This window comes from Lichenostomus cassidix, unplaced genomic scaffold (assembly GCF_008360975.1).
Source record: "Lichenostomus cassidix isolate B80296 unplaced genomic scaffold, HeHo_3.0 HiC_scaffold_37, whole genome shotgun sequence".
NCBI lineage: Eukaryota > Metazoa > Chordata > Aves > Passeriformes > Meliphagidae > Lichenostomus > Lichenostomus cassidix.
Window position 1 is genome coordinate 168,616 of NW_028147279.1, and position 19,113 is coordinate 187,728.

Sequence of the window (19,113 nt, forward strand, 5' to 3'; positions counted from 1 at the left end):
CCCGGGCTATTTCCGGGGGGTTTCCCCCTCCCGAGCCTCCCGCGGCCGGCGGTGTCCCCGGTGACGTCACGTCTGGTTGCCATGGCAACCCCCGGGCCGGGTGGGGGGGGTGACCTTGAGGGGTCCCTTTGAACTCGCCGCTCATTTGCATCTCATTTGCATCTCGTTTGCATCTCATTTGCATCTCGTTTCCCGCGGGCCGACAGCGCCCCCCGGCGGGGGAGTCGGGGAATTGTTTTTGGGGAAAATCCGTGGAGATTTGGTAAAAGTCCGGGTGGGTTTTTATTTTTTTTTGTTTTTTGTTTTTTTGGGGGGGGAGAGATGACGTCACCCCCGAACCGAGGGAGGAGAAAACACCCCAAAATCCAAGAGAAAAAAACCCAAAAAAAAACCCCCGAAATTCCCCCCCCAGCCTCAAACGAGAGCAAAAATCATTATTAATAATAATAATTAATAACGGAACGCTCCTCCCCACACCCGCCCGGCCCTCCGCCCCTCCCCGCGCTCCCTGCCCGATCCCCGCGCCAGCCTGGGGAGGGTCTGGGGTCCCTCCCCGAATTTGGGAGAATCCCCAGCCCGGCTCGGGGGGCAGGGGGTGGGGGAGGGGCTCCTCACCCCTCCCCCCCCGGGAAGGCACAGCAATTTTGGGGGAGGGGCGTCAAACCGGGGGGTGTGAATCCGGGTGGGGGATGGGATGGGGGGTCCATCCTCACTCCTCCCCCTCTCTCTGCCGCCCCTCCCCCCCAATACGCACGGCGTACAAGGCGGGGGGAGGGGCGGCGGGGGGAGGGGCGGCAGAGTCACTCGGGCTGCCGAGACCCCCCCTCGGCCGGGGGGGGGTGGGCGGGCTGGGGGGTGGGGGGCCGCCCCTCCCCCCCCCTCCCTGCCTCCCGCCGGGGGTCCTGGGGGGCGTGGCGCGCAGGGCCTGGATGCGGCGACACTCGGGACACACGCGCACGTGCGCGCAGGGGGGCTGGGGGGCTTCCTGCGGGCCCACCCCCCCCGAGTACAGCCTGCCGTTGCTGAGGCGCAGCGCGGGACCCCCGGCGTGGTGCGGGACCCCCCCGGCGTGGTGCGGGACCCCCCCGGCGTGGTGCGGGACCCCCCCGGGGTGGGCTCGGCCCGGGGGGCGGCGGCGGCGGCGGGCGCGGGGGCGGCGGCAGGACACGGCGCGGCGCAGCTCCCGGAGCATCTCCGCGCACAGAGAGATCTGTTCCGGGGAGAGTTACAGCCGTTTTGGGGTTTTTTTGGGGTTTTTTTGAGGGGGGAGAGGGGAGAGGGGTGATCCCCCCCCCCGCCCGTGGTGGGTTTTTGGGGGAAATGGTGGTGGGAGGTGAGAAAAGGTTTGGGGGATTCAGTCAGGGTGATCCCTGAACCCACCTGGGATCCCCAAAACCAGCTGGGATACCCAAATCCTTGTGGGATCCCCGAACCCAGCTGGGATCCTGAACCCATCTGGGATCCCCAAATCCATCTGGGATCCCCAAGCCCCCCTGGGATCTCCGAATCCAGCTGGGACCCCCAAACCCAGCTGGGATCCCCAAAACCACCTGAGATCCCAAATCCACCTGGGACCCCAAATCCACCTGGGACCCCCGAACCCAGCTGGGATCCCCAAACCCATGTGGGATTCCCAAACCCATCTGGGATCCCCAAAACCACCTGGGACCCCAAATCCTTGTGCGATCCCCAAGCCCACCTGGGACCCCCAAACCTACCTGGGATCCCCAAATCCACCTGAGACCCCAAAGCCACCTGGGACCCCCGAACCCAGCTGGGACCCCCAAAACTCTCTGGGATCCCCAAACCCATCAGGATCCTCCCTGAACCCACCTGGGAGCCCCAAACCCACCTGGGACACCTCATTCCATGGAGACCCCACCATAGCCCCACACCCCAGGTCCTCCCCCCACCCAGGACCCTCATGGTGACCCCCCAGACCCCCAGGACCCTCAGGGTGACCATTCCCCCCCTCATGGTGATGCCCCAGACCCCTAGGGTAACCCCCAGACCCTCATGGTGACCCCCAGACCCTCGGGGTGACCCCCCAGACCCCCAGGATGACCCTCCCCGCACCTCCTCGGTCTCGGCCGAGCGCCGCGTTGACCACACGAACTCCATGACGGCCACCAGGATGGCCACGACCAGGCCACAGACCAGCACCACGAAGATGCCACCGATGTTCTCCATGCCCAGCCCTGGGGACACGAGGGGACATGAGGGACATGAGGGGGACATGGGGGGCCCCCGGGCACAACCCAACTCAACCCAACTTGGTCAACCCAATCAATCAACCCAATCAATCAATCAACCCAATCAATCCTACCCCATCAATCAACCCAATCAATCAACCCAATCAATCAACCCAATCAATCAACCTGATCAATCAACCCAATCAATCCAACCCAAACAATCAATCAAACCAATCAATCCAACCCAATCAATCAACCCAATCAATCAACCCGATCAATCAACCCGATCAATCCAACCCAGCCAACCAATCAAACCAACCAATCGACCCAACCAGCCAATAAAACAACTCAACACAACTCAACACAACACAACCCAACCAATCGGTCAACCTGATCAATCAACCCAATCAATCCAATCCAAACAATCAATCAACCCAATCAATCAACCCAATCAATCAACCCAATCAATCCAACCCTACCAATCAATCAACCCAACCAATCAATCAATCAACCCAATCAATCCAACCCCATCAATCAATCAAACCAATCAATCCAACCCAACCAATCAACCCAACCAATCAATCAACCCAATCAACCAATCAATCAACCCAATCAATCCAATCAATCAACCCAATCAATCCAACCCGATCAATCAACCCAATCAATCAACCCAACCAATCAACCCAATCAGTCCAACCCAGCCAACCAATCAAACCAACCAATCGACCCAACCAGCCAATAAAACAACTCAACACAACTCAACACAACACAACCCAACCAATCGGTCAACCTGATCAATCAACCCAATCAATCCAATCCAAATAATCAATCAACCCAATCAATCCAACCCAATCAATCCAACCCAACCAATCAATCAAACCAATCAATCAACCCGATCAATCAACCCAATCAATCCAACCCAAACAATCAATCAAACCAATCAATCCAACCCAATCAATCAACCCGATCAATCAATGTGATCAATCAACCCAACCAATCAATCAAACCAACCAATCAACCCAACGAGCCAATAAAACAACCCAACTCAACACAACCCAACCCAACTTGGTCAACCCAATCAATCAACCCAACCAATCAACCCAATCAATCAATCAAACCAGCCAATCAAACAACTCAACCCAACCAATCCAACCCAACCCAACCCAACCCAATCCAACCAAACTCAACCCACCCCAACCCCATCCCCTCACCCCCAGCCCCCTCCCCACCTTTGGCCCGATGATCCTCCTCCTTGGGACAGTGTCCTCCCTCCCACCACTTCCTCTTGAGGATCTCCAGCCGGTTGTTCTCCTGCAGCTGCAGGATGGCCAACGTGATCTCGTCGCGGAACGGCGACCCTGGGCGGCGCGAGGGGACGTCACAAGGCGCGTTCCCACCTCTTTTTCGGGGGGCCGAAACCCCCCCCATCCCCGCCCCGGCGCCCCGCGGTACCCAGCGGCATGCCGATGCCGTAGCCCTTGGTGTCCAGCAGCCCCCCGATCTGCGTGAGGTTGCAGTTGTGGCGCCGGTGGTACTCGTTCATGGTGGACTCCAGCAGGAAGGCGTACTTGGAGTTGAGGACGCGCGCGATGCCCTCCTCCGTGCTCTTGACGAAGACGCTGGGCTGCTTGGAGTGCATGTAGTTCCACATCCGCTGGTACGTCTGGTAGCGCGAGTTCTGGCGGGGGCGGCGGGGGGAGACGGGCTTGGGGGCTGCGGGGCTGGGGGCGGGGGTGGGGTGGGGTGAGTCGGGGGTTGGGTGGGGTGGGTTTGGTTGGGTTTGGTTGGGTTTTTGGTTGGGTTGGGTTGGGTTGGGTTGGGATTGGTTGGTTTGGGTTGGGTTTTGTTGGGTTTTTTTGGGTTGGGTTGGGTTGGGTTGGGCTGATTTTGGTTGAGTTGGGTTTGGTTGGTTTGGGTTGGGTTGGGTTGGGTTGGGTTGGGTTGGGTTTGGTTGGGTTTTTTTGGGTTGGGTTGAGTTGATTTTGGTTGGGTTTGGTTGAGTTGTTTTATTGGCTGGTTGGGTCAATTGGTTGGGTTGATTGATTGGGTTGATTGATTGGTTGGGTTGGAATGATTGGGTTGATTGATTGGGTTGATTGATCGGGTTGACTGACTGATCGACCGATTGATTGGGTTGACTGATTGGTTAGCCTGGAATGATTGGGTTGATTGGTTGAGTTGATTGACTGGGTTGACCGATTGATTGGGTTTACCAATTGGTTGGGTTGGATTGATTGGGTTGATTGATTGGGTTGATTGATCGGGTTGACCTATTGGTTGGGTTGGAATGATTGGGTTAATTGATTGGTTGGGTTGATTGATTGGGGGGTTGATTTGGTTGGGTTGATTGATTGATTGATTGGGTTGACCAATTGATTCAGTTGGAATGATTGGGTTGATTGATCGGGTTGATTGATTGACTGGGTTGACCGATTGGTTGGGTTGGAATGACTGGGTTGATTGATTGGGTTGACTGATTGATTGGGTTGACCGATCGGGTTGATTGATCAGGCTCATCGACCAGTCGGCTTAACCAACCAACCGACCGACTGCCGGCCGGACTGACCAGCTGCCCCCCCGGCCCCTGACCTGGAAGAAGGTCATGGTGGAGCCGGCGTGGATGGTGCCGTACTCGATGTTGGTCTGGTCAGCGAGGTCATCGGCCGACTCCACCGGCACCTCCATGCGCTGCACGGTCAGGAAGGCCGCCAGGTTGGCCGTGTAGGACGAGATGATGATGAGGGTGAACGCCCACCTGGGGAGGGGACGGCAGGGCAGGGGACAGCGCCGCGCCCGCTCAGGGTGGGGACACGGCCGGGCAGGGAGAGACCCCGGAAACTGACCCCGAATACTGGAAGCCAAATCCCCAAATCCCCAAATAAATCCCCAAATCCCCAAACCCCCAAATCCTCAAATCCCCAAACCCAGACCCAGATCCCCAAATCCCCAAATCCCTGAACTCCCAAATCCCCAAATCCCCAAACCCCCAAATCCCCAAACCCCCAAACCCACCAAATCCCCAAATCCCCAAACCCCCAAACCCCCAAATCCTCAAATCCCCAAATCCCCAAACCCCCAAATCCCCAAACCCCCAAATTCCCAAATCCCAAAATCCCCAAAATCCCCCAAATCCCAAAACACCGTATCCCAAAACCCCAAAATCCCCAAATCCCCAAAATCCCAAAACCCCAAAATCCCTAAGCCTGCCCTCAAACCCAAATCCCCCAAAATCCACCCCAGACAGCCCCATATCCACCCCAAATCTCCCGAAATCCCCCAAAATCCACCCCAAATCCCCCAAACTCCACCCCAAATCGACCCCAAATCCTCCAAAATCCCCCAAATTCGGGGTTCCTGACCAGACGCCGCTGACGCAGCGGGTGGAGAGCGCCCGGGGCAGCACCTCGGCGCCCTGCTGCAGGAATCCTCCCCAAATCCACCCCAAATCCTCCTCAAACCACCCCAAATCCTCCTCAAACTACCCCAAACCGCCCCAAATCCCCTGAAATCCACCCCAAACTGCCCCAAATCCACCCCAAACTGCCCCAAATCACCTGAAACCCACTACAAATCCCCCAAAATCCATCTCAAACCGCCCCAAATCCCCCAAACTCTACCCCAAATCCACCCCAAACTGCCCTAAATCCCCCAAAATCCATCTCAAACTGCCCCAAACCCATCCCAAATCCACCCCAAATCCCCTGAAATCCACCCCAAATCATCCTAAATCCCCCCAAATTCGTGCTTTCTGACCAGACGCCGCTGACGCAGCGGGTGGAGAGCGCCCGGGGCAGCACCTCGGCTGCAGGAATCCTCCCCAAATCCACCCCAAACTGCCCCAAATCCACCCCAAATCCCCCAAAATCCACCCCAAATCATCCTAAATCCCCCGAAATTCGGGGTTTCTGACCAGACGCCGCTGACGCAGCGGGTGGAGAGCGCCCGGGGCAGCACCTCGGCGCCCTGCTGCAGGAATCCTCCCCAAACCCACCCCAAATCCTCCTCAAACCACCCCAAACCGCCCCAAATCCCCTGAAATCCACCCCAAACCGCCCCAAATCCACCCCAAACTGCCCCAAATCCACAACAAACCGCCCCAAATCCACCCCAAACTGCCCCAAATCCACCCCAAACTGCCCCAAATCACCTGAAACCCACTACAAATCCCCCAAAATCCATCTCAAACCACCCCAAATCCCCCAAACTCTACCCCAAATCGACCCCAAATCCACCCCAAACCCACCCCAAATCCTCCCCAAATCCTCCTCAAACCACCCTAAATCCCTCCAAATCCCCAAAATCCACCCCAAACCGCCCCAAATCCACCCCAAATCCACCCCAAACTGCCCCAAATCCACAACAAACTACCCCAAATCCACCCCAAATCCCCCCAAATCCACCCGAAATCCACCCCAAATCCCCCGAAATTTGGGGTTTCTGACCAGACGCCGCTGACGCAGCGGGTGGAGAGCGCCCGGGGCAGCACCTCGGCGCCCTGCTGCAGGAATCCACCCCAAATCCTCCCCAAATCCTCCTCAAACCACCCCAAACCGCCCCAAATCCTCCCCAAATCCACCCCAAACTGCCCCAAATCCTCCTCAAACCACCCCAAACCGCCCCAAATCCCCCAAAATCCACCCCAAACTGCCCCAAATCACCTGAAACCCACTACAAATCCCCCAAAATCCATCTCAAACCGCCCCAAATCCCCCAAACTCTACCCCAAATCCACCCCAAATCCCCCGAAATCCACCCCAAATTATCCTAAATCCCCCAAAATTTGGGGTTCCTGACCAGACGCCGCTGACGCAGCGGGTGGAGAGCGCCCGGGGCAGCACCTCGGCGCCCTGCTGCAGGAATCCTCCCACCGGGAACCAGAGGCTGTTGCCCAGCGTGTACTGGTTCTCCACCAGGCTGTGTCGCTCCCGCAGGCACGGGTGGGGGTTGTACCACTCGTAGGGGCTCAGCCTGGGGGGGACACCGCGATGGGATGGGACCCCACGCGGCTGTGGGGTCACCCTGGACACGTGTGGGGTCATCCTGGACACGTGTGGGGTCATTCTGAGCCACTGTGGGGTCATTCTGAGCCACTGTGGGGTCATTCTGGACACGTGTGGGGTCATCCTGGACATGTGTGGGGTCATCCTGAGCCCCTGTGGGGTCATTCTGAGCCCCTGTGGGGTCATCCTGGACACGTGTGGGGTCATCCTGGACATGTGTGGGGTCATCCTGAGCCCCTGTGGGGTCATCCTGGACACGTGTGGGGTCATCCTAAACCCGCTGGGTCATCCCAAACCCCTGTGGGGTCACCCTGGACCCGTGTGGGGTCATCCTGGACACGTGTGGGGTCATTCTGGACACATGTGGGGTCACCCTAAACCCACCTGGGGTCACCCTAAACCCGTTGGGTCTCCCCAAACCCCTGCTGGGTCACCCTGGACACGTGTGGGGTCATTCTGGACCCATGTGGGGTTATCCTGAGTCACTGTGGGGTCATCCTGAACCCCTGTGGGGTCACCCTGGACCTGTGTGGGGTCACCCTGGACCTGTGTGGGGTCATCCTGAACCCCTGTGGGGTCACCCTGGACCTATGTGGGGTCATCCTGGACACGTGTGGGGTCATCTTGAGCCCCTGTGGGGTCATTCTGGACACGTGTGGGGTCATTCTGGACCTGTTTGGGGTCACCCTAAACCTGCTGGGTCACTCTGGACCCGTGTGGGGTCATCCCGAACCCACCTGTGGTCACCCTAAACCTGGCTGGGGTCACCCTGGACCCTTGTGGGGTCATCCTGAGCCCCTGTGGGGTCACCCCAAACCTGCTGGGTCACCCCAAACCCTTGTGGGGTCATTTTGAACCCCTGTGGGGTCATTCTGAGCCCCTGTTTCGGGGTTCCATTTTAGAGTTTCCCCAGAATTTTGGGGTTTTTCCCAGGATTTTGGGGTTTTTCCCAGGATTTGTGGTCTCCCCGTTTCAGGGTCCCATTTTGGGGTTTTCCCAGGATTTGGGGGTTTCCCCATGATTTGGGGTCTCCCTGTTTCGGGATCCCGTTTTGGGGTTTCCCCATGATTTGGGGACTCCCTGTTTTGGGGTCCCATTTGGGGTTCCCCCATGATTTGGGGTCATGTTTCAGGGTTCCCCACGATTTGGGGTCTCCCATTTTGGGGTTTCCCCATTATTTGGGGTCTCCCTATTTCTGTGTCACATTTGGGGTTCCCCCACAATTTGGGGTCCCATTTGGGGTTCCTCCATGATTTGGGGTCATGTTTCGGGGTTCCCCACGATTTGGGGTCCCATTCGGGGTCTCCCCCCTCACCTGGCGGCCAGGAAGAGCACGCAGCTGACGGCCAGGTACGCCAGGAGCATGAAGAGCCACACGGCCGGCGAGAACGGGTCTAGGAAGGAGAAATACCCCGGCTTGCGGCCCTGGGGGGACGCGGCGTGAGACCCCCGCGGTGGCACCGGCCCCAAAACCCCCAAAAACCCCAAAAAAAACCCCAAAAAAAACCCCAGAATACCATGTGGACGCGGTAGAGGATGCTGATGCCCAGCGTCATGAAGGGCTTGGAGAAGTCGATGACCTTTTCCCGCTCGGCCGTGATGGTGAAGGCGGCCACGGCCAGGTCGGCTTTCTGGGGACCCCAAAAGTGTGGGGTCAGCCGGGGCTGGCCCTATGGGGCACCCCGGAAAAATCCCGGGGTCGGGGGGTCGCCCCGGAGCCCCCCGGGAGGTGGTTGGGGTTTTGGGGGGAACCAGGGGTTTGGGGTTGTTGGAGGGTTGGGGGATTTGGTTGGGGTTTGGGGGATCCTTGTGGGGTCTTTTGTGGGGTTTTGGGGTTCTTCCCGTGGGTTTGGGGATTCCCTTGTGGGATCTTGGGATCTTTTGTGGGGTTTTGGGGTTTGGGGTTCCCTTGTAGGATCTTTTGTGGGATCTTGGGGTTCTTCCTGTGGGGTTTTGGGGTTCCCCTGTGAGATCTTGGGGTCTTTTGTGGGGTTTTGGGGTCTTTCATGGGGTTTTGGGGTTCCCTTGTGGGGTCTTTCATGGGTTTTGGGGTTCTTCCCGTGGGTTTGGGGTTCCCTTTCCCAGTGGGATTTTCCCAATGGGATTTTTCCCAATGGGATTTTCCATATGGGATTTCTCCCACCAGGATCTCCCATCGGGATTTTCCATATGGGATTTCTCCCAATAGGATTTTCCCCTTGGGATTTCTCCCAACAGGATTTCCCATCGGGATTTCCCAATGGGATTTCTCCCAACAGAATTTTCCATATGGGATTTTTCCCAAGAGAATTTTTCCCAATAGGATTTTCCCACCAGGATTTTCCCACTGGGATTTCCCAACGGGATTTCTCCCAGCAGGACTTTCCCACCAGGATTTCCCAACAGAATTTCTCCCAATAGGATTTCCCATCGGGATTTCTCCCATTGGGATTTCTCCCCAATGGGATTTTCCCATCGGGATTTCTCCCAACAGGATTTCTCCCAAAGGGATTTATCCTAATGGGATTTTCCATATGGGATTTTTCCCAATAGGATTTTTCCCATCAGGATTTCCCATCAGGATTTCCCATTGGGATTTCCCATCGGGATTTCTCCCCAATGGGATTTTCCCAATAGGATTTTCCCATCGGGATTTTCCACCAGGATCTCCCAACAGGATTTTTCCCACCAGGATTTCCCAATAGGATTTCCCAATAGGATTTCTCCCAACTGAATTTTCCATATGGGATTTCTCCCAATAGAATTTTTCCCAATAGGATTTTCCCACCAGGATTTCCCAATGGGATTTCCCAATAAGATTTCTCTCAACAGGACATTTCCAATAGGATTTCCCATCGGGATTTCCCATTGGGATTTCTCCCCATTGGGATTTTCCCAATAGGATTTTCCCATCGGGATTTTCCACCAGGATTTCCCATCAGGATTTCTCCCACTGGGATTTCTCCCCAATGGGATTTCCCACCAGGATTTCCCAACAGGATTTTCCCAATGGGATTTCCCACCGGGATTTCTCCCCAATAGGATTTCCCAATGGGATTTCTCCCCATCAGGATTTCTCCCACTGGGATTTCTCCCACCCTGACCCCCGTCCCACCCCGTCCCGTTGCCGTACCCGGTTGATGAGCTCGCCCACCATGCCGGTCCAGGAGCCGTTGGGCTCGGGGGCTCCGTACAGCCCGTCCTCCACCAGCTTGATGTGGAACCGGAACTTGAGCAGCGCGGCCAGTTCCCGCAGCATGTCCACACAAAATCCCTCATAGCGCTCGGGGTCACCGGAGCCACCGACCCGCATCACGTACGGGTTCTCCTGGGGTGGGGACAGGGGTCATTGGGGTCAGTGGGGTCAGTGGGGTTATGGACAGGGGTCAGAGCGGCCAGTTCCCGCAGCATGTCCACACAAAATCCCTCATAACGCTCGGGGCCGCCGGCTCCGGCCACCCGCATCACGTACGGGTTCTCCTGGGGTGGGGACAGGGGTCATTGGGGTCAGTGGGGTCAGTGGGGTCAGTGGGGACATGGACAGGGGTCAGAGTGGTGAGTTCCCGCAGCATGTCCACACAGAACCCCTCGTACCGCTCGGGGTCACCGGAGCCACCAACCCGCATCACGTACGGGTTCTCCTGGGGACAGGGGAGCGGTCACTGGGGTCAGTGGGGTCAGTGGGGTCAGTGGGGACATGGACAGGGGTCAGTGGGGTCAGAGCGGCCAGTTCCCGCAGCATGTCCATGCAGAACCCCTCGTAGCGCTCGGGGCCGCTGGCTCTGGCCACCCGCATCACGTACGGGTTCTCCTGGGGTGGACACAGGGGACATTGGGGTCAGTGGGGTCAGTGGGGTCAGTGGGGACAGTGGGGTCAGAGCTGCGAGTTCCCGCAGCATGTCCACACAGAACCCCTCATAGCGCTCGGGGTCACCGGAGCCACCGACCCGCATCACGTACGGGTTCTCCTGGGGTGGGGACAGGGGTCAGTGGGGTCAGTGGGGACATGGACAGGGTCAGTGGGGTCAGTGGGGACACAGGAGTGGTCAGCAGGGTCAGTGGGGTCAGTGTGGTCAGCAGGGAGGGGCAGCAGAGGTCCAGGGGGAATCCAGCAAGGAAATTGATGGGAACTTAATGGGATTTCAGTGGAAATCCTAAATGGAGATCCTGATGGGAATCAGAGCTGCCAGTTCATCCCAGTTCATCCCAGTATAAACCAGTTCCATCCCAGTCCCTCCCAGTATAAACCAGTCCCTGCCAGTCCATCCCAGTCCATCCCAGTATAAACCAGTTCCCTCCCAGTCCATCCCAGTCCCATTCTAACCCATCCCAGTCCCTCCCAGTATAAACTATTCCCATCCCAGTCCCTCCCAGTCCCTCCCAGTCCCTCCCAGTATAAACCAGTCCATCCCAGCGCTGACCAGTATGGTGGTGATGATGAGGGTCTTGTTGGCCAGGCTGTCCGAGGCGTTCAGGGCCAGCGTGGCTTCGTCCATGGCGAGTGTCCGGTTGGAGAACCACACCCCCACCTGGGGGCGGGGCCACGTGTGAGGGGCGGGGCCACAATGTAAGGGGCGTGGCTACCGCGTCAGGGGCGGGGCAATCTTGTAAGGGGCGGGGCCACCCACTCAGGGGCGGGGCAACCCAGTCAGGGGCGGGGCCACCCACTCAGGGGCGGGGCTACCCAGTCAGGGGCGGGGCCACCCACTCAGGGGCGGGGCCACTGTGTGCGGGGCGGGGCCATCGTGTAAGGGGCGGGGCCACGAGGGGTGTGGCCGATTGGGGGGGCAGTGGGGTGGGGGGTCACTCTGGGGGTCACTCTGAGGGTCATTCAGGGGTCACTCTGGGCTGTCCTAGGGGACACTCTGGGGTCACTCTGAGGGTCACTCTGGGATGTCCTAGGGGTCACTCTGGGGGTCACACTGGAGGTCATTCAGGGGTCACCTCGGGCTGTCACTCAGGGGTCACTCAGGGTAACTCAGGGGTCACACTCTGAGGTCACACTGGGATCACACTCGGGGTCACTCAGGGGTCACTCATTGGTCACTCGGGGGTCACTCATTGGTCACTCAGGGGTCACTCATTGGTCACTCAAGGGTCACTCAGCAGTCACTCAGGGGTCACTCAGGGTCCCTCATTGGTCACTCGGGGTCACTCATTGGTCACTCGGGGTCACTCAGGGGTCACTCAGGGGTCACACTCTGAGGTCACACTGGGTTCACACTCATTGGTCACTCAGGGGTCACTCAGGGTCACTCAGGGGTCACTCATTGGTCACTCAGGGTCACTCAAGGGTCACTCATTGGTCACTCAGGGGTCACTCAAGGGTCACTCATTGGTCACTCAGGGGTCACTCAGGGTCACACACTGACATCACTCAGGGTCCCTCATTGGTCCCTCATTGGTCACTCAGGGGTCACTCAGCGGTCACTCCTCAGGGGTCACTCATTGGTCACTCGGGGTCACTCATTGGTCACTCATTGGTCACTCGGGGTCCCTCCGGCCGCACCTCCCGGTGTCCATCCCGGCCCTTCTCCAGCACCCTCAGGCTGTAATTGGTTCTTTGCCCTTTGCTGTTGAACTCAACTCGTCCCGTGAGGCCATCGTACTCCACCTGGGGATGGACCAAACCCATAGGAATTCACCCCAAAATCGGTCAGAACGAACCCAAATCCACCGGAATTCACCCCAAAATCGGTCAGGGTCACCCCAAAATCCATCATTTATCCCAAATTCCTCAGAATTCACACCAAATCCACCGGAATCCACCCCAAAATCCACCAGAATTCACCCCAAAATCCACTGGAATTCACCCCAAAATCGGTCAGGGTCACCCCAAAATCCAAAATCCCACAGAATGAACCCCAAATCCACCGGAATTCACCCCAAAATCCATCATTTATCCAAAATTCCTCAGATTCACCCCAAAATCCACAGGAATTCACCCCAAAATTCCTCAGATTCACACCAAATCCATCATTTATCCCAAACCCACCAGAATTCACACCAAATCCACCGGAATTCACCCCAAAATCCACCAGAATGAACCCAAATCCACCGGAATCCACCCCAAAATCGGTCAGGGTCACCCCAAAATCCAAAATCCCACAGAATGAACCCCAAATCCGCCAGAATTCACCCCAAAATCAGTCAGAACGAACCTCAAAATCCAAAATACATCAGAACGAACCCAAATCCACCAGAATTCACCCCAAAATCCATCGAAATGAACCCAAATCCACCAGAATTCACCCCAAATCCCTCGGAATTCACCCCAAATCTGTCAGAATTCACCCCAAATCCACTGGAATTCACCCCAAATTTTTGGGATCCCTGGATTTTGGGATCCCTCTGGTTTTTCAGGCTCCCCAGATTTTCTGGGATTCCCACCATGATTTTTTGGGATCCCCAATTTTCAGGATCCCCCATATTTTTGGGACCCCCAGATTTTTCAGGATCCCCAGATTTTCAGGATACCCCGGATTTTTTGGAATTGTCTCCAGCATTTTTTGGGATCCCCACCACGATTTTTTCAGGCTCCCCCCATATTTTCAGGACCCCCAGATTTTTTGGGATTGTCTCCAGGATTTTTTGGGATTCTCTCCAGGATTTTTTGGGCTCCCTGGATTTTTTGGGATTCCCCCCAGTATTTTTTGGGATCTCCCTGGATTTTTTGGGATTCTCTCCATGATTTTTTGGGATTGTCTCCAGGATTTTTTGGGATCTCCCCAGATTTTTTGGGATTCTCTCCACGATTTTTTGGGATTCCCACCATTTTTTCAGGATTCTCTCCAGGATTTTTCGTGATTCCCACTGCGGTTTTTTTGGGATTCTCTCCAGGATTTTTTGGGATTCTCTCCATGATTTTTTGGGATTGTCTCCAGGATTTTTTGGGATCCCCCCAGATTTTTTGGGATTCTCTCCCGGATTTTTTGGGATTCTCTCCATGATTTTTTGGGATTGTCTCCAGGATTTTTTGGGATCCCCCGGATTTTTTGGGATTCTCTCCACGATTTTTTGGGATTCCCCCAGATTTTTTGGGATTGTCTCCAGGATTTTTCAGGATTCTCTCCAGGATTTTTCGTGATTCCCACTGCGGATTTTTTGGGATTCTCTCCCGGATTTTTTGGGATTCCCCCCCGGATTTTTCGTGATTCCCCCCAGTACTTTTTGGGGTTCCCGGGCCCCTCACCATGCGCAGGTAGTTCATGAGGCTGGTGCCGTGCGGCCAGATCCCCGGCGCGGCGCAAGCCAAGGGGCGACCGCCGATCTCCTGGCTGCGGTTCAGTTCCCGCACCGCGCCGACCACCACGTGCACCGCGTCGAACAGCAGCGCCGCCGACAGCTGCGGGTTCGGGGGGATTTGGGGTTTTGGGGGAAATTTGGGGGTTTTGGGGGAATTTGGGAGGTTAGGGGGTTTCTGGATCGGGATTTGGGGAGAAATTCAGGGTTTTTGGGGAATTTCGGGGTTTTGGGGGAAATTTGGGGTTTTGGGGGAAATTTGGGGAAATTTGGGGGTTTGGGGAAATTTGGGGAAATTCGGGGGTTTTGGGGGAAATTTGGGGGTTTGGGGGAAATTTCGGGGGTTTTGGGGAAATTTGGGGTTTTGGGGAAATTTGGGGGTTTGGGGGAAATTTGGGGGTTTTTGGGGGAAATCTGGGGGAAATTTGGGGTTTTGGGGAAATTTGGGGGTTTGGGGTTTCTGGGATCAGGATTTGGGGAGAAATTCAGGGTTTGGGGGAAATTTGGGGGTTTTGGGGGAAATTTGGGGTTTTGGGGGAAATTTGGGGGTTTTGGGGAAATTTGGGGAATTTGGGGAATTTGGGGGAAATTTGGGGAATTGTTTTGGGGGAAATTTCGGGGTTTTGGGGAAATTTGGGAAATTTGGGGGATCTTGGGGAAATTTTTGGGGAAATTTGGGGGATTTTGGGAAATTTGGGGGAATTTGGGGGAAATTTGGGGGGATTGGGGGAAATTTGGGGTTTTGGGGAAAATTTGGGGGTTTTGGGGTTTGTGGGATTTGGGGGAATTTGGGGGTTTCCTGGGAGGTTTTGGGGGAAATTTTGGGGTTTTTTGGGGAAATTTGGGGGTTTTGGGGGAATTTGGGGGTTTTGGGGGAATTTGGGGGTTTGGGGGAAATTGGGGATTTTGGGAATTTGGGGTTTTGGGGAAATTTGGGGGCTTGGGGGTTTCTGGGATCGGGATTGGGGGAATTTGGGGTTTTTGGGGTTTCCAGTGAGGCTTTTAGGGGGAATTTGGGGGTTTTGGGGGGAAATTTGGGGGAATTTGGGGGTTTTGGGGTCTCGGATTGGGTTTGGGGGAATTCCGGGGGGTTTGGGGGAAATTTGGGGTTCCCCGTGGGATTTTTTGGGGGTTTTGGGGTTCCTGGGACTGGATTGGGGAATTTTGGGGGTTTGGGTTCCTGGGACTGGGTTTCGGGGGGAAAATTGGGGGGAGTTGGGGTTCTGGGACTGGATTAGGGGAAATTCGGGGCATTTGGGGGAATTCGGGGTTTTGGGGTTCCGTGAGATTTTGGGGTTTTTGGGGTTCCCTGGACTGGACTGGGGGGAATTTGGGGCTTAGGGGTTCCTGGGACTGGGTTTGGGGAAAACTGGGGTTTTTGGGCTTCCCAGGACCAGATTTGGGGGAAATTCGGGGGTTTTGGGTTCCTAGTGAGGTTTTGGGGGAAATTTTGGGGTTTCCTCATTGGGATTTGGGGGGAATTCTGGACTTTTTGGGGTTCCCAGTGAGGTTTTGGGGGAATTCGGGGGTTTTTGGGGTGTTTTGGGGTTTTTGGGGGTTTTTTTAGGGGTTTTTATTGGGATTTTTTGGGGTTTTTTTCATTTTTCGGGGTATTTTTTCGGGTTTTTTTCATTTTTTGGGTTATTTTTTGGGGGTTTTTGGGGTTTTTGGGATTTTTTTGGGGTCTCCCCTCACCGCCGGCCCCGGGTAAGGTCCGAGCTCGCAGCTCTCCCGCCAGGACATGTTGAGGGGATTTTATTGGGGTTTTTTGGGTTTTTATTGGGGTTTTTTGGGGTTTTTTTGGGGTTTTTTAGGGGTTTTTATTGGGATTTTTTGGGTTTTTTTTCATTTTTTTCATTTTTCGGGGTATTTTTTTCGGGTTTTTTTCATTTTTTGGGGTATTTTTTCGGGCTTTTTTTGGGTTTTTTGATTTTTAGGGTTTTTCTGATTTTTTGGGGGATTTTTTGGTGGTTTTTTTGGGGGTTTTATTGGTCTTTTTAGGGTTTTTCATATGGTTTTTTTGGGGTTTTTTTCATTTTTCGGGGTATTTTTTTCGGGTTTTTTTAATTTTTTGGGTTATTTTTTGGGGGTTTTTGGGGATTTTGGGGTTTTTTGGGTTCCCCCCTCACCGCCGGCCCCGGGTAAGGTCCGAGCTCGCAGCTCTCCTGCCAGGACATGTTGAGGGGATTTTATTGGGGTTTTTTGGTTTTTTTTTATATTTTGGGGTATTTTTTTCGGGCTTTTTTGGGGTTTTTTGATTTTTAGGGTTTTTCTGATTTTTTGGGGGATTTTTTGGTGGTTTTTTGGGGGGTTTTATTGATGTTTTTAGGGTTTTTCATATGGGTTTTTTGGGGTTTTTTTCATTTTTCGGGGTATTTTTTTCGGGTTTTTTTTTTTTTTGGGTTTTTTTTGGGGTTTTTTGGGGTGTTTTGGGGTTTTTGGGGTTTGGGGGGTGGTGGTGGTTTGGGTGTTGGGGGTTTTGTGGGATTTTTTTGGGTTTTTTTGGGGTAATTTTTGGTGATTTTTTGGGGTTTTTTGGGTTTTTTTGGGTTTTTTGGGTTTTTTTTTTTTTTTTTTTGGGGTTTTTTTTTGGTTTTTTTTTTTTGGGGTTTTTTGGTTTTTTGGGTTTTTTGTTTTTGGTTTTTTGTTTTTTGGGGGTTTTTTGGTGGTTTTTTTGGGGTTTTTTGGTTTTTTGGGTTTTTTTGGTTTTTTTGGGTTTTTTTTTTTTTGGTTTTTTTTTTGGGTTTTTTTTTTTTTGTTTTTTTGGGGGTTTTTGGGGTTTTGGGGTTTTTTGGGTTTGGGTGTGGGTGGTGGTGGTTGGGTGTTGGGGGTTTTTTGGGGTTTTTTGGTTTTTTTTTTTTTTTTGGGGTTTTTTTTGGGTTTTTTGGGGGGTTTTTTGTTTTTGGTTTTTTGTTTTTTGGGGGTTTTTGGTGGTTTTTGGGGGTTTTTTGTGTTTTTGGTTTTTTTGGGTTTTTTGGGGTTTTTTTTTTCGGGGTATTTTTTTCGGGTTTTTTTCATTTTTTGGGTTATTTTTTGGGGTTTTTTGGGGGTTTTTTGGGGTTTTTGGGGTCTCCCCTCACCGCCGGCCCCGGGTAAGGTCCGAGCTCGCAGCTCTCCCGCCAGGACATGTTGAGGGGATTTTATTGGGGTTTTTATTGGGTTTTTTTGAGGATTTTTATGGATTTTTTTCGGGTTTTTTTCATTTTTCATGGGATTTTTTTCGGGTTTTTTTCATTTTTTGGGTTATTTTTTCAGGTTTTTGGGGTTTTTGGGTTCTCCCCTCACCGCCGGCCCCGGGTAAGGTCCGAGCTCGCAGCTCTCCCGCCAGGACATGTTGAGGCTCCGGACGAACTCGGGGTAGAAGCGATGGGAAGTGTTGAACATGGAGAAGCCAAGGACAGTGGCCGGAGCGGCCGGCAGAGAGTCCAGCCGCAGCAGAGGGAAGTCCTGCGGGTCAGCCGCGGTCACTCGGGGTCACTCGGGGTCACTCAGGGTCATTGTGGGGTCATTAGGTGGTCATTGGGGTCATTTGGGGTCATTCGGGTCATTCGGGGTCGTTTGGATCATTGCAGGTCATTGGGTGGTCAAGAATGGTCATTGGGGTCACTCAGGGTCAGTCAGGGTAGTTTGGGGTCATTGGGATCATTGGGTGGTCATTGGGGTCATTTGAGGTCATTTGGGGTCATTAGGGTCATTCAGGGTCATTTGGGACAATGGGTGGTCAAGAGTGGTCATTGGGGGTCATTGGGGTCAGTGGTAGTCATTGGGATCATTGGGTGGTCATTGGGGTCAGTCAGGGTCAGTTGGGGTCATTTGGGGATATTGGAGTCATTGGGTGGTCATTGGGTGGTCATTGGGGTCATTGGGGGCAATTGGTGGTCAAGAGTGGTCATTGGGGTCATTTGAGGTCATTTGGGGTCATTTGGGGTCATTTGGGGTCATTTGAGATCATTTGGGGTCATTTGGGGTCATTGGGAGCTCAAGGGCAGCCATTGGGTGGTCATTGGGAGCCACAAGAGGACATTTGGGGTCACTCAGTGGTCACTCATTGGTCACTCAGCGGTCACTCAGTGGTCACTCATTGGTCACTCAGTGGTCACTCAGTGGTCACTCAGCGGTCACTCAGTGGTCACTCAGCGGTCACTCAGTGGTCACCCATTGGTCACACAGTGGTCACTCAGTGGTCACTCAGCGGTCACTCAGCGGTCACCCATTGGTCACTCAGTGGTCACTCAGCGGTCACCCATTGGTCACTCAGTGGTCACTCAGTGGTCACTCAGGGTCACTCAGTGGTCACTCAGTGGTCACTCAGTGGTCACTCAGCGGTCACTCAGCGGTCACTCAGTGGTCACTCAGCGGTCACTCAGCAGTCACTCATTGGTCACTCATTGCTCACTCAATGGTCACTCAATGGTCACTCAGCGGTCACTCAGCAGTCACTCATTGGTCACTCATTGGTCACTCAGGGGTCACTCAGGGGTCACTCAGTGGTCACTCAGCGGTCACTCATTGGTCACTCATTGGTCACTCAGTGGTCACTCAGCGGTCACTCAGCGGTCACTCAGCGGTCACTCAGCGGTCACTCAGTGGTCACTCAGCGGTCACTCAGCGGTCACTCAGTGGTCACTCAGCGGTCACTCAGCGGTCACTCAGTGGTCACTCAGGCTCACCATGGTGGTCAGGATGTATTTGTAGAAGGT

At 54.5% G+C, this 19,113-nt stretch overlaps 1 protein-coding gene across 1 annotated transcript; it reads right to left on the bottom strand.

Annotated features, from left to right (window-relative positions):
• Positions 1–709: 709 nt before the first annotated feature.
• Positions 710–19,113, bottom strand: LOC146423480 (glutamate receptor ionotropic, kainate 5-like; the record flags this gene model as incomplete). The annotated part of the gene is made up of 15 exons (XM_085044622.1): positions 710–1,210; positions 2,077–2,198; positions 3,422–3,550; positions 3,645–3,870; positions 4,782–4,947; positions 6,987–7,160; positions 8,508–8,617; positions 8,710–8,823; positions 10,305–10,496; positions 11,119–11,139; positions 11,593–11,700; positions 12,681–12,785; positions 14,364–14,516; positions 17,699–17,860; positions 19,084–19,113. Coding segments are annotated over 15 exons (2,313 nt in total), but the record flags the coding sequence as incomplete, so codon positions are not given.